The sequence below is a fragment of the Balaenoptera physalus genome (genome assembly GCF_965194825.1).
Source record: "Balaenoptera physalus genome assembly, chromosome: 3".
Classification (NCBI taxonomy): Eukaryota; Metazoa; Chordata; class Mammalia; order Artiodactyla; family Balaenopteridae; genus Balaenoptera; species Balaenoptera physalus.
In genome coordinates, this window is record NC_138890.1 from 2,246,066 (window position 1) to 2,260,467 (window position 14,402).

Sequence of the window (14,402 nt, forward strand, 5' to 3'; positions counted from 1 at the left end):
CGTGGATAAACCCTGAGGGTAACTATGCTCAGTGAAATAAGCCAGACACAAAAGGACAAATATTGTTCGATCCCACTTTCTAAGCTTCCTAGAGTAGTCAAAATCAGAGACAGAAAATATAATAGAGGTTACCAGGGCCTGAGGCCACTGTGAATAATGCTTTGATGAACATGGATGTACAATTATCTGAGTCCCTGCTTTCATTTCTCTTGGGTGTAACTAGGAGTGGAATTGCTGGATCATATGGTAGTTCTATGTTTAACTTTTGGAGGTACCGCTATATTCTTTTGACACAATCGCTTACAAGCTCTCTTTTCTCTGGCTGGTGGCAGCCAGTGGTGGCTTGGACCTTCATGGGGGCGGGAGATGAGCAAAGTGCCTGAATTATGACTCTATTTCAGAGGTAGAGTTAACAGGACCCTGGATGTCTAGGATGGGGAGGCTAATGGTTCATGGTTGCTCCATCCTTCCTACGTGTCAAAAACCTTGCACTTAGCCTTAACAGAACTCTTTCTTCCAAATGCCATATCCAATCCAGCCACAAATCCTGTTTGCTCCACCTTCAGAATTAATCCAGAATCTGAATACTTCTCTCTCCCTTCACCGTCCCTCCTGTGTTCTACTCACCAGCCTGAATGATCCTGTTAACAGTCAGAGCATGCCATTTCCCTGATTACGACACTCCAATGGTTTCTCATTTTGTCAGAGTAAAGCCAAGTCCTTCCTAAAACTGCCCACCCCATACACGCACCAACGTGCCTATTTTTTCCTCCTTAGCCTGTCACCACCTAATATGTATTTTTACTTATCCTATTACTGTTTGTCTCTTTCAGACAACCAGACTGTGAGGTTGATAAGGGTAAGGGCTGCAGGCCGTCTTGTCCTCAGCGCCCATAAACTATTTGTTAAATGAATGAATAAACGAACGACTGGGTCAAGTCCTTTTTTTCATCCCTCCCAATCTCGCGTCTAGCCACGCGACTCCATTGGCCACGCCCCTGAAACTTGACCACGCCCCAGGGACGCTACGCATGCTCTATCGCTAGCCGGCCCCACCTCCGGGCTGAATCGGCACAAACCATTTCCACTCGTCGTACTGGCTGGGGAGGCCGGAGAAAATCTCTTGCAGGGAAAGGACGGAAGTTGCTCTTCCCTTTCCCTGAGAAATTCCCTTAGACTCCGCCTGATATGTGAGGGTGAGCTATGGCACCAGTGCTAACTCACGCTTCCGGGCCTCCTCACGCTGCGGAGCCTTTGACTGGATTTCCCCCTCGGTGCTGCGTTGGTACCGTCCGGCCCTGTCACGTGGGCGTCAAGATGGCGGCCCCCAAAGCGCTTTAGGAGCGTCGCGGGTGGTGGCAGCGGCGGGAGCAGGCCGATCCGGTAGGTCCTCTGATCCGGGAGCTCGCTGGGGCGTTCCGGCGGCGGGCGGAACGTGGAGGACGCCTCGTTGTGGGTCCCGGCTCTGGGATTCTTTGGCTGGGGGTGTCGAAGGGCTTTCTTCTGACAAGTCCCGGCGAGCTCTTCCCCACGAATACTGGAGACTCTGCCTCCGGGGATCTCTTCACTGAAGAGTCAGCACGTGGGGTGGGGGTCCCATGTTGGGCAACCCCTTTATTGGGGTTCTGGGAGAACCAACCTGTGAGGGATCCAGTACTGAGGGATCCACATAAACAGAGCTAGAGACACCCAGGTCCTGGGAGTCTCTTCCAAGGAGCTTTGGGGAGTTGGTCGTCGCTGGGGGATCCTGCGAGCAGCCCCGAGGTATGCCGTGTCGGGGCGACCCCTCTCTGAGGGGCGCGTCTAGTTATCAGAGATCTTTTTGTTGGGAATTCTTGGTTTAGAGAATCCTCAAGGGGGAGGATTTCCAGCATCCAAAACGTCTCTTACTCCATCCCTTGCTAATTCTACGTGTCTGTCTCTAAGACACACCTTCGCAAGGGTGAGCGGATTCCCAGATTCTGCCTTGGTTGGGGGCTGATCCCCTCAACCCCATGTCCATACCCCTGTCCCCCTTCCCACTGAAAAATGGGCCTAAAATATGAGTAGCAGGCTTCCAGGTGTACCCCCTTACTTGGCTTCCTGCGTATAGAGGTGGGTGTTGGGCTCCCTGTGGAGATTTTTCTTAAAATAAATTTATTTATTTATTTTTGGCTGCGTTGGGTCTTCGTTGCTGCGCGCAGGCTTTCTCTAGTTGCGGCGAGCGGGGGCTACTCTTCGTTGCGGTGCGCAGGCTTCTCTTGTTGAGGAGAACAGGCTCTAGGCGTGCGGGCTTCAGTAGTTGTGGCACGCGGGCTCAGTAGTTGTGGCTCGCGGGCTCTAAAGAGCAGCCTCAGTAGTTGTGGCGCACAGACTTAGTTGCTCCGCGGCATGTGGGATCTTCCCGGACCAGGGCTCGAACCCGTGTCCCCTGCATTGGCAGGCGGATTCTTAACCACTGCGCCACCAGGGAAGGCCCTCCCTGTGGAAATATTTAATACCAGCTCTGGTTTATCAAGTGCCTACTAAGTACCAGCAGTGGGTACTAAGTGCTCTATGAGCATCATTCCATTCACAGCAACTCTGTGATGTCCATGTGCCCCTTACGCCCATTTTACAGATGATACAGATTTATACTGTGTATAAACCACTCAGTACTGTGCCTGGCAGGCAGTGGATGCTCAGTTCATTCAACAATACTTATTGAGTGCCTGCTGCCATAGCGACAGACACTGTGCTGGCCTTGGGGATACAACAGCGAACAAAATAGTGTGTGTCTCTCCTTTGTGTCTTGAGGGAGGCCCTGCACAGACCGGGATTCAGGAGTCCTGGGCACTGTCTGCACTTGACTTGCTGTGTGACCCCAGACAGGTCACAGCTCATCTGTGTAGAAGAAAGAGTTGGGTCTCAATGGTCCATAATGCCTTGCCAGCTTGCTCACCCCTGGCTTCTGTGGTTTCTGATGACCACTCTTTTGCATGTCACGTCCTTTGATGGTCACCTGTGTGCAGGCAGCTGCACTTCCCCCTTATACCTGCTCAGCCCTACTGACACCTCTGGGAGCTACAGCCTGCTTGTCAGGTTCACGAAGCATGTCATTGGTCTGGAGGATGGAGCCCAGCCTCAGCTGTGTCCTTTAATCTTAATCCATCTATTCAACATGGCGTTTGTGGTTTAGAGCTTGACTCAGGAGCCCAACTGCCTGGATTTATAACTCTTCAGCGGTTTCTAAGCAAGTGATTCACCTCTTTGTGCTTGTGTGTCCTCTCCAGTAAAACGGTGGCAATCATGGTGCTTGTCTCAAAGGGTTATGGCGAGGATGGAATGAGTTCAGGAATGTAAAGGGCTTAGAAGAGATGTGTGGCACATAGCACATCCTATGTAAATGTCAGTTGCTGTTATTATTATGGTCATTGTTCTTACTGAGGAGTTGTGGGCTGGGAGAGCAGCAGTGACTAAGAGAGACTCAGTCCCTGCCTTCAGAGTTCTCATACGAGGGTTAAGACCAACCATAAGCAGCTAAACCGAAATATCAAATATGATATCTCGTGGTGGTAATTGCTTCGAAGAAAGATAAAGCAGAACAAGACTGGGATCAGGGAAGGCTTCCCCGAGGAAGTGGCATTTGCGACCCAAGGAAATGAGAGAGTGAGCATGGGGGCATTTGGGGAAGAGTGTTCCTGAGGGCGGGAATAGCCCGTGCAGAGACCCTGGGGCAGAACCGTGCCTGGTGTGTTGGAGGAACAGTGGGGAAGCCTGGTTGGTGGAGCAGAGTGAGTGAGGGGGAGAGAGGGAGGAGGGGAGGGTGGGGAGGTGATGGGGGCAGGTCGTGCAGGGCCATTGGGACAGTTAAGGAGTTTGGAGTCTTGAGGCCCATAGGAGGATTTTGTGAGGGAGTCACAGGGTCCAGTTATACTGAAAGGATTCTTGTATCAGTTACCTGTGCTTTGTAACAAATTACCCCATACTTAGTAGCTTTAAAGAATAGTAAACACTACTTCCCACAGCTTCTGTGGGCCAGGGATCTGGACCAGGTTTAGCCAGGTGGTTGTGGCTCTCATCTCTTGTGACGTTGCAGTGCAGACACTGGCTGGGGCTGCGTCATCTGAAGGCTGGAGAAGCTGCTCTCAACCCGCTGCTCTCACCTGGCTGTAGGTGGGAGGCCTCGTTCCCCACCACGTGGGCCCCTACATACGGCTGGTTGAGCCTCCTCACAGTATGGCTGCTGGCTTCCGCTAGAGCCAGCAAGGAGGAAGCCACAGTGTCTCTTATGACCCTCAGAAGTCACACTGCCATTTCTCCCATATCCTGTTATTCACCCAGGTCAGCCCTATTCGGTGTGGGAGGGGGCCACACAGGGCACGGATACCAGGAGGTGGGGGTCATTGAGGGTCATCTTGGGGACCAGCTACCACATTCCCTCTGGCTGCTGTGTAGAGAGCAGACCAGCAGAGGTCATTGCCAGTGGACAGTAAGTCCCCTACATACAGACCTTCAAGTTGCGAACTTTCAAAGACGTGGACGTGCGTTCACATGTCCAGTAAGTTAGTTCATGTGTCTGGCGTACCTTGTCACGTGTGTGCATCCTCTACAAGTGGTTGTGCTTTTGTGTACTTTACTGTACAGTACTGTGTAGAGTACAGCAGTACAGTATCTTTATTTCAAGCCCAGGATGTCCGGAAACAAGCGTAAAAGCAGTGGTGATGTAGCTGGTACTGCTAAGAACCGCCAAGCAGTAACAATGGAAACAAAAGTGAAAATAATTGAGAGACTGGGGTCAGGCGAAAAGATGGTAGACGTCACTCGTTCTTGTAACGTGAATCGTTCAGCCATCAGAAAAATTCTAAAGAACAAGGACAAGATCATGGAACGTGTGAAATCTGCTGCACCAATGATGTCGACGATAATACCAAAGAAGCGTGGAAAAGTGATGGAGGAGATAGAGAAACTTCTCAATTTCCTTTATTTTTGTGTGTTTTTTTTTTTTATGTATTATCTGTGTGAAAAGTATTATAAATCTATTACAGTACTCTATAGCCAATTGTGTTAGTTGGGTACCTAGGCTAACTTTGTTGGACTTATGAACAAATTGGACTTACAGAAGCGCTCTTGGAATGGGAACTCGTTTGTATGTAGGGGACTTACTGTATAGGCCAGAGGCTCAGAGAGGGAAAGTACCTTAGGGAAGGCCACACAGCAAGTAGGCAGGGCCGGAGCCAGGCTTTGAACCCAGATGCCCAGGCTGGTCAGCAGTTAGGAAACCATCCCCACCCCCGAGGTCCTAACTCTGAAACGAACAAGTCAGCGAGCGGCGAAGGGCGCCTCTCACCTGGCCTCTTGGTTTTCTGCCACAGGTTCTCGAGCCCACGAGTCGCCTGGTTTAGCCCAAGCCCAGCGGCGGCGCCATGGTGACGGAGCAGGAGGTGGAGGGCGTGGGGCAGACGCTGGTGGACCCCCAGAAGCCCCTGCAGGCCCGCTTCCGGGCCTTGTTCACACTGCGCGGGCTCGGGGGTCCAGCAGCCATCTCCTGGATCAGCCGGGCCTTCAGCGACGACTCGGCCCTGCTCAAGCACGAGCTGGCCTACTGCCTGGGCCAGATGCAGGACTCGCGGGCCATCCCCGTGCTGGTGGCCGTGCTGCGTGACACCCGCCAGGAGCCCATGGTGCGCCACGAGGCAGGTGAGCGGCGGGTGAGGGTGCGGGCTATACCAGGCTGGCTCTGGAAGGGGTGGGCGATAAATATCTTCACACGGTCTCTGTCCCGGCTCTCAACTCTGCCACTGCAGCATAAGCGCCACCCTGAACCCCAGTCAACAGATGGGCGTGTGGCCGCCAGCCAGTCCAACTTTATGGGCCCTGAGATTTGAATCTCACATCACTTTTACGCGTCATAGAATGTGATCCTTTTGATTTTGATTTTTTCTTTTTTTCTTTTTCTTTTTTTCTTTTTCTTTTTTTTTTTTTAAATGGCTCACGGGCTTAGTTGCTCCGTGGCATGTGGGATCTTCCCAGACCAGGGATCGAACCCGTGTCCCCTGCATTGGCAGGCGGATTCTTAACCACTGCACCACCAGGGAAGTCCCCTTTAGATTTTTAAAAAACCATTTAAAAACGGAAAAACCATTCTTCGCTCATACAAAGACATATGGTGTCTTTGGATGGTGGCCATGGATAGTCAACTCCTGAGGTCACTCATTCAGTTCATTCACCAGACATGTTTATGGACTGCCTGCTGTGGGCCAGGCCCTGTTCTCACAAGGGACTCAGACGGCAAACAAGATGGAATAGGAACATCCCTGGCGGGTCTGTGCAGCCGAGGCTGCGTTTGTATTGATATATCCAGCGAGCTCATAGCCAGCAGGGCGCATTGTTTCTATTTGATTGTTTTGGGGCCTTTTTAATATTCCCCACGGTAATCTCCAGCTATGCCAGGCTGCCCTGGGGACCTCTCAAGATCGCAATCACTGATCCTGTTGGAGCTCTCCTTACAAAGAATGTTCGACCCCAAACCTCTCTTGTCCCATAAGCGCTGTTCGTTTGAGTGTGTGATTTTGTAGAACACCCAATCGTGTTATGGTGGAAACACTTATGTAAGTGCTAAGGAGGAAAATAAAGCAAGGGGCGGGATGGGGGTGCTGGAGGTGTTGCCTTTTTTTTTTTTGGCCTCACCACGGGGCATGTGGGATCCTAGTTCCCCAACCAGGGATCAAACCCGCACCCCCTGCATTTGACGCGCAGAGTCTTAACCACTGGACCACAAGGGAAGTCCGGTGTTGCCATTTTTAATTGGTGGTTACCAATTAAAAGACCCGAGTGAGGTAAGGGAGTTATCTAGGTAGATGTCTGGGGAAAGGTGCTCCAGGTAGCGGGCACAGCCTTTGCAAAGGCCCTGAGGCAGGATGGTGCTGGTCTGCTGACCCTCCTTGCCCACACTGCAACTTAAAAACCTCCTCCAGGTTTTCAGGGCTCCCCTTGATGGGCTCGACTCAGCCAGCTGTTCTTGGCTCCTTGCCACCCGTGTCCCCAGGTTGTAATGACACGCTTGTCTGTGTCTCCCCTCTAGGCCGTGAGCTCTGGGGGTGCGGGCCGGGGCGGGGTCCGAGTCTGGTTCCAGCAAAGCCTGATTTCTGGGGAAGGGACTCTAATTGGCACAGCTTCAGGGCTGGACCGGCTCCAGCTCCAAACCTCAGTGGCTGGAGCGGCCTGCAGGATACAGGCAGAGCGATGGGGAGGGGGATCACGGAGGAGGCGTTGGTGCTGGTTAGCGCCTCTCCACCCGCTGAGGCATTCAGGGCGTTTTCCAGCCAACCAACATGAGCTCTCTGCCCCGTTCTTCTCAGGGGAGGCCCTGGGGGCCATTGGGAACCCAGAGGTGCTGGAGATCCTGAAGCAGTACTCCACCGACCCTGTCATCGAGGTAACGCAGCCCCTCCCCCACACCCCCTCAGACCCTGTGCCTGGTTGCCAGGGTAACCACCTGGCCCAGGGATGCCAAGAGAGGACCACTGCCCCACTGGGCAAAGCTGAACTCTTGATTCACATGTAACACCTACCCTGGTCGGCCGGCCCCGTCCCCCTCTCCCCTCTCCCGGACTCCCACCGGCAGTCCCTGCACCTGTGGGAGATCCCCCAACCCACCCACTTCCCCACCTCTGCCGCCCGGGGCCACCCAGCCTCGTCCAGGGTCTCCCTGCTGCCTTCCTCCTTCCTTCTTTTTTCTTTAAATAACAGTTTTATTGAGATATGTCACATACCATAACATCCACCTTTTGAAAATATACACTTGGGTGGTTTTTAGTACATCCACAGAGTTGTACAGTCATCGCCACTATCTAATTCCAGAACATTCCATCCCCCCCAAAAGGAAACCCCACCCCCATCAGCAGTCACTCCCCACCCCCTCCCCGGCCCCTGACAACCAGGAACCCACTCTCTGTGTCTGGATCTGCCTGTTCTGGACGTTTCCCATCAGTGGAATCACACTCTGTGTGTCCTTCTGTGTCTGGCTTCTCTCACTGAGCATCGTGTTCTCAGGGTCCATCCACGTGGGTGGTAGCGAGTGTCAGGGCTTCTCTCCTTTTCCTGGCTGAGTGATGTTCCCGTGTGTGGAGGGACCACATTTGTTTATCCATCATCTGTTAACCTACTCTGTGCCTAAAGACTCACGGTTTGTCATCACCCTTAGGACAAAATCCCAAGCCCGCAGCCCCCAAGTAGTCTGGCCCAGCCACCTCAGGTCATCTCTGTTGTTGGCTCTTCCCTGAGGGGTCCGGCACGTCCTGCCTCGGGGCCTTCGCACTGGCTGATTCCACCTGACGCCTCTCACTGGTTCTGATGTCACCTTCGAGCTAGCCCCTCCTGGCCCTCTGCCCCTGGTCACTTTCTAATCACAGCAGCCCTGCCGGTTTGTCTCCAGTCTGGAAGGATCAGTTGGTCCTGTGTCTGCTGGCTCCACCCCTGCTAAACCGGGAGCCCTGGGGGCTGGGGGAGGGCCCGGCACATCCACCCCGCTGTCCCCGCAGGTGGCAGAGACGTGCCAGCTGGCCGTCCGGCGGCTGGAGTGGCTGCAGCAGCACAGCGGGGAGCCGGTGGCTCAGGGGCCCTACCGCTCCGTGGATCCGGCCCCGTCCGCCGAGGAACGCGACGTGGCGCGGCTGCGGGGCGCGCTGCTGGATGAGGCCCGGCCGCTCTTCGACCGATACCGAGCCATGTTCGCCCTGCGCGACGCTGGCGGGGAGGAGGCTGCCCTGGCGCTGGCCGAGGGTGAGGAGGGGCCCCGGGGGGCAGGGTTGGGGCCCCTTGGGGAGGCCCAGTGGCCACATCTGTCATACGGGGCAGCCCAGCGTCCCAGGGCACTTGCATCCTGGGGCAGGTACTCCTCTTATTACCCACTCTTCTCTGTGGAGGAAGCCTAGGCCCAGAGAGGCAGAGATACTTGCCCAAGATCACACAGTGGTCCGAGCAGCAGAGTTGGGATTTGATCCCCAGAGGCCCTGTTTTTTTGGTTTTTGTTTTTGTTTTTAAAATTTTTTTTGGCCACGCCGCGAGGCATGTGGGATCTTAGTTCCCCGACTAGGGATCGAACCTGCACCCCCTGCATTGGAAGCACAGAGTCTTAACCACTGGCCCACCAGGGAATTCCCCAGAGGCCCTGTCATCATTTACTTGTGTCATTTTCATCCCAGCTCTGCAGGGAGCCCCGTGCAAGCCTGCGGGGCTGTGGTTCCCCCTCCTGAAAAGGAGGGGGGGTACTCAGGGAATCCTGGGGTCCCCTGGCACCCCCCCCCCATGCCTGAGGTGGTCTGCTTCTGGTCCACAGAGCACTCAGAGTCCCCTCTGCCCTCCTGGAGCTTCCTGTCTGGCAGAGGAGATGCCCGGCCATCACCATGACCCGGGACCCAGGGGATGCTGGGTGGGAGCACAGAGTGGGTGGGTGGTGGGTTTGTCCTGGATAATGCTCGGAGCAGGGGCTGCACAGTCTGGCGGGCCTGCTTCAAACCAGCTCTGCCTGAGAAGTGGCACCTGATCACAGGCAGGTCGCTCCCAGGTCCGGCCGCGGGTCCCCATCAGGAGAAGTGTGGCCTGTCTGGCTGTGGTGGGGTGAAAGGCCCGGGACTCCCAGTGTCACTGATAAGACTGTATCGTGTGTGGAGTCGTGTGGGAAGCAACCCAGAAGCACAGATGCACAACATGCCTGCAAATAGCACTGGCTGGTGTGAGGACAACGCAGAGTACAGAAGTCCAGGCAGAGGCCGGGAGGGACTCTGGGCCTGGGAAGGAGGAGGCCACGCCTGGTCCGGCCGGAGGGAGGGCGGAGTTCCCAGTGCCTGGCTGGACCCTCGCTGCTTCTCCTGCCCCGTGTCTCCGGGTCCTCCCTCTGAGCAGCGCTGAGCACCAGGGCGGGGTGTCCTCGAGACGGGAACCCTTTCCACCCCTCTTGGACACTTCTGTCCCCAGGCTGCCCCGCCCCAGGTCCCCTCCTGTCCCGATGGCGCCCCCAGCCCGCAACTCTCTCTCCCGCAGGCCTGTGCTGCGGCAGTGCGCTCTTCCGCCACGAGATCGGCTACGTCCTGGGCCAGCTGCAGCATGAGGCGGCCGTGCCCCAGTTGGCGGCGGCCCTGGCGCGACCCGCCGAGAACCCCATGGTGCGGCACGAGTGCGCGGAGGCCCTGGGGGCCATCGCCCGGCCTGCCTGCCTGGCCGCCCTGCGGGCCCACGCGGCAGACCCCGAGCGCGTGGTGCGGGAGAGCTGCGAGGTGGCCCTGGACATGTACGAGTATGAGACGGGGCCGGCCTTCCAGTACGCGGACGGGCTGGAGCACCTGCGCCCACCCCGCTCCTAGGGCCGCGCCCGCTGTCTCCCTCGAGGACTCTGCCCATAAACCGTGTTGGAATGAATGGCGTCTCGCTTCCCTGTCTCCCAGCCGCTTTCGCATCTTGAACCCCCAAGTGGACTGCAGGCTCCCCGGGGCCAGGCTGAGGTCTCTTCTCTGCCCCTCTGAGTGCAGGGCTGCAGTGTTGCTGTGGGAGGGGTATCTAGGGGGTCCGGGGACAGGGCTGTGCTCTGGGGGGTTGGGGTGCTGTGGCCCAGCTTCTCTAGGAATGAGGGGGTGCAGGGAAAGGTGCTGTGGGCAAACCCGTCCCCGTCGGGCTTGGGCAGGGTCTGAGGGCTGTCCTTGGGGTGGGCAGGTGGTCCCTGGGTGGGGTGGCCTGGGCTGGAGTTCAGGCAGGGACAAGCAGGTCCCAGGACATTCCCCAAATGGACTATTAAATATTTTTGCCAAGCGATGACTCTCAGAGTGTGTTGGGGGGCCTCTGGGGTGAGGGTCAGCTGCTCTAAAGGAACATATCCTAAGTGTGGGGGGCCAGGGCATTTGGAGAGCTCAGCTCTGGGATCTGCCCTGCCCCAGACACTGTGTGACTGACACAAGCCTGTGGCCCTGTTTCACATCAGTTCCCAGGGGTAAAATCTGCCCAGCCAGACCCCCCCCCAAGGGGGTTGAGGGGGAACAGCCCTACATCCTGGCCCTCTCTAAGCCTTATCCTCACCTACTATTGGGGGCATAGGAGAAGGGGTTTAGTGGTATGACTAAGAGTCCGGGCTATGAGTTCCCATCCTACCTACCTCCCTTACTTCCTCCTCATGCAGTCTCAAGCAGCCCATTTACCGCTCTATAAAATGGGTGTTAACAAGAGAACCTAATTTTACGTGACGCATTTTCCACACCAAGCAATTCTCCGTTTCTCCGTGGATGTCAGCTGGGTGTCCTGTAATTCAATTCAGTTCTGACACTATCTACCCTGAATCAGTGCAGACCCTCCAGGTTCAGGGTTCAGTCCTGCAGGACTGCCCCCACTTCAGATGCAGGTCCCAAGTCCGGACCTCCCATACTTCTGACCGACTGGTTATGAATTGGGGTTCCCACCACCCCCTCTTCACATTTGATGATTTGCAAGAATGGCTCACAGAATCAGGAGAGCACTTTACTTAACCTGTTTATCATAAACGAGGCAAATGAACAGCCAGATGAAGAGGCACAAGGTCTGAAGGGTCGGAAACACAAGAGCGTCTGTCCCCGTGGAGTTTGGGGTGGATGCTTTTAACCTGCTCGGAAGCTCTCCAAACCCCTTCCTGTAGGGTTTTTATGGAGGTTCCATCACGTGGGCATGATTTGGCAAATCACTGGCCATTGGCAATAAGCTCAGTCCCCAGCCCCTCTCCTCTCCCTGGGGGGTGGGGCTGAAAGTTCCATCCCACTAATCCCAGGGTCAGTTCCCCTGGCCACCAGCCCCCATCCCGAAGCTGCCACGCCCCCGCCCTCATTAGCATACACGCAGGCTTGGTGGAAAGGGGCTGAAAATTCCATCCCTCTAATCCCAGCGTCCGTTCCCCTGGCCACCAGCCCCCATCCCGAAGCTGCCACGCCCCTGCCCTCATTAGCATACACGCAGGCGTGGTGGAAAGGGGATGATTATGAACCACAAAGGCGGCTCATCTCTCCCCCATCACTCAGGAAATTACATGGTCCTGGGAGCTCCAAGCCAGGAACCAGGACGAAGACCAAACAGAGCTCTTGTTATCTCACAGCGTCACCCTCGGGCGCTGGCTGCGGGCCCCCTCCCCCATTTATCCCCTGGCCCCCAGCCCCTCTCGCCAACTCGGCCATCACTTCAGCCTTTCTCCCTTCTGCAGTTTTCCCTCTTTGCCCGTCAGCATAGACAGGCTGTAATTTCTTTCTTTTTTTTTCTTTTTGAATTTTATTTTATTTATTTTTTATACAGCAGGTTATTAGTTATCTATTTTATACATATTAGTGTATATATGTTAATCCCAATCTCCCAATTCATCCCACCACCACCCCCTCCGCCATTTTCCCCCCTTCAATCTGTAATTTCTTAAAAACATGAACCACCACCACCCACAGCCCTTCCTGACTCCATGACTTGCAGCTCTCTCAAACCCCGCCCCTCCTGTCCCCAGAACCGTCCTTGCCCACAGGTGACCTCCCAGTGTCCAAATATGGTGGTCACATCCCAGTCTGCGCCCTCCCCCCTCTCAGCAGCCTCTGACCCGGCCAGCCACCCTGCTCCTGGGAAATTCTCAGGGACTCCGCCTCCGGGCCCGCCTCCATCTCCCCGTTCCGCTCCCTCACTGGCCCAGGGCTGAGTCCTCCGGCCCCACCCACACCCCCGCCCGGGCGGTCTCATCCACTCTTGGGGCTCCAACCCCATCTATGTCCCAATGACGCCCACTGTCCTGACTCTAGCCCGGGGCCTCCTCTGAGCTCCTGACTCGGGGTCCAGTTTCGACATCTCTACTTAGATATTGATGAGGCATCCCAAATTTAGTATGTCCTTAGAATTCCTCATGTTACCTCCCAAAGTGGCTCCTCCCACAGGAAATGGAAACTCTATTTCAGTTGCTCAGCCTGCAAACATTGGGGTTTGATCAGTTTAAAATCTACCCCAGCTCTGCCCATTGCCCCCCCGCCAAGCCTCTGCCTCCACCTGGTCCAGCATCATTATTGCCCACCTGGACCAGCTCAATCCCTCCTCCCCATCCCTGGCTCCCATCCTCAGCCCACAGTCTGTCTTCCCCAGAGAAGCCACCTGAGGGCGCCCTTGAGCACCTGAGTCGGGTCCACCGTCGCCCCACAGCCTGTCTTCCCCGCAGAAGCCACCGGAGGGCGCCCGTGAGCACCTGAGTCAGGTCCCGTCCAACAAGCCCAGCAAGGTCCTGCCCCAGGGCCTTTGCACCGAATGTTTCCTCTGCCTGGAAAGCTCTTGCCTTTGGTACTCCCATGGCCGGTTCCCTTCCTCCTCTGGGTCTCTGCTCAAATGTCATCTGAACATGGGCTTGGCTGCTCTGTTGTGAACTTTACCTTCCCTCCTAGCTGTCCCACCCCTTAGACCATGGTCTCCCCCCACAGTACCCTCAAACCACTCTTTGCTTTCTAACACGATGTATCATTTACTCTAAGGTTATGCATTTCTCAGTCTATCTCTCCATCTTGAACGTCAGCTCCACGAGAGCAGGGATTTTCCCAGAAGAGGGAGCATTCTGTGCAAAGGCCCTGAGGTGGGGATGGACGTGCAGGGTAGTACCTGGCGTGGCTGAAGCTGAGCGAGGGAGGGGGCCAGTGGGCGGAAGTGATTGGCAATGTGATCCATCCAGGCAGATGGAGGCCGTGGGGGAGCCCCAAATCCTCTTACCCAAAAGCTCCTTAATACTTCCGCCCGGCGGGTCACCACCGGGCCTCTCCTGCTCCAGGTGGCTGCCATGCCAGCGCTGGCAGTCGAGGAGGGGATGGAGGGCTGGAGCCCGGCCTCGCCACTCTATGAGGAGTACCGCCCGCCGCCGCTGGACACCATCCGCCTCCCCAGGTACGCTCTGTACCTGCTGCTGGCTGCGTTCCTGGTGGTGGCCGTAGCCTACGCCATTGTCGGGCATCTCATCAAGGACCTCGCCCACGACCTGGCCGGTGAGCCGCTACCCACTTGACGAGCCTGGCTTGGGCTAGTGCTGGGCCACTTGGTGGGGGGGTGTCCGAGGGCCTCTCCTTGCCAGGGAGGGGGCAGAGGGTGGCCGGGCCCGGGGATGCTCCTCATCAACCTCCTGCCTCAGACTGGGCATTCGGCCCGAAGCCGGACCAGGAGGATGCCCCCCGAGAGCTGCCCGAGAGCCCCGAGGACGAGGACCTGGAGGAGCTGGACCTGCAGCTGGCGCTGGCCTGGCGGGTTGACGAGGACGCTGCTCGGGGCGGCGAGGGGGCCCCCGCAGAAGCCCCCGCCCAGCCCCGTCGCCACCCCTCCATCGCCTTCAAAGACCCACCAGCCCAAAGCTCCTTCTGGAAGCTGGGCTGAGCCGGGCCCTGCTCTCCAGCCCGGGAGCCGGTTCCAGCCCCTTTGGTGGTTGTATAAAC

At 56.3% G+C, this 14,402-nt stretch overlaps 2 protein-coding genes across 3 annotated transcripts; both read left to right on the forward strand.

Moving 5' to 3' along the window:
• The first annotated feature begins 1,071 nt into the window (after nt 1-1,071).
• On the forward strand, nt 1,072-10,377 carry DOHH (deoxyhypusine hydroxylase). 2 transcript variants are annotated; one of them, XM_082456066.1, is made up of 5 exons: nt 1,072-1,196; nt 5,334-5,658; nt 7,320-7,396; nt 8,502-8,742; nt 10,003-10,377. In XM_082456066.1, exons 2-5 carry the CDS (start codon nt 5,385-5,387, stop codon nt 10,320-10,322), a joined length of 912 nt encoding a protein of 303 aa, XP_082312192.1. In that variant the 5' UTR covers nt 1,072-1,196; nt 5,334-5,384; the 3' UTR covers nt 10,323-10,377. The 2 variants fall into 2 exon arrangements, with proteins under 2 accessions (XP_082312192.1, XP_082312191.1); XM_082456065.1 differs by lacking the exon at nt 1,072-1,196 and adding an exon at nt 1,260-1,383.
• Nucleotides 10,378-13,725: 3,348 nt separating this feature from the next.
• SMIM44 (small integral membrane protein 44) lies at nt 13,726-14,401 on the forward strand. Its single transcript, XM_082456117.1, has 2 exons — nt 13,726-13,961; nt 14,105-14,401. The coding sequence occupies exons 1-2, from the start codon at nt 13,760-13,762 to the stop codon at nt 14,341-14,343; spliced, it is 441 nt and encodes a 146-aa protein (XP_082312243.1). The 5' UTR covers nt 13,726-13,759; the 3' UTR covers nt 14,344-14,401.
• Nucleotide 14,402: the final 1 nt, after the last annotated feature.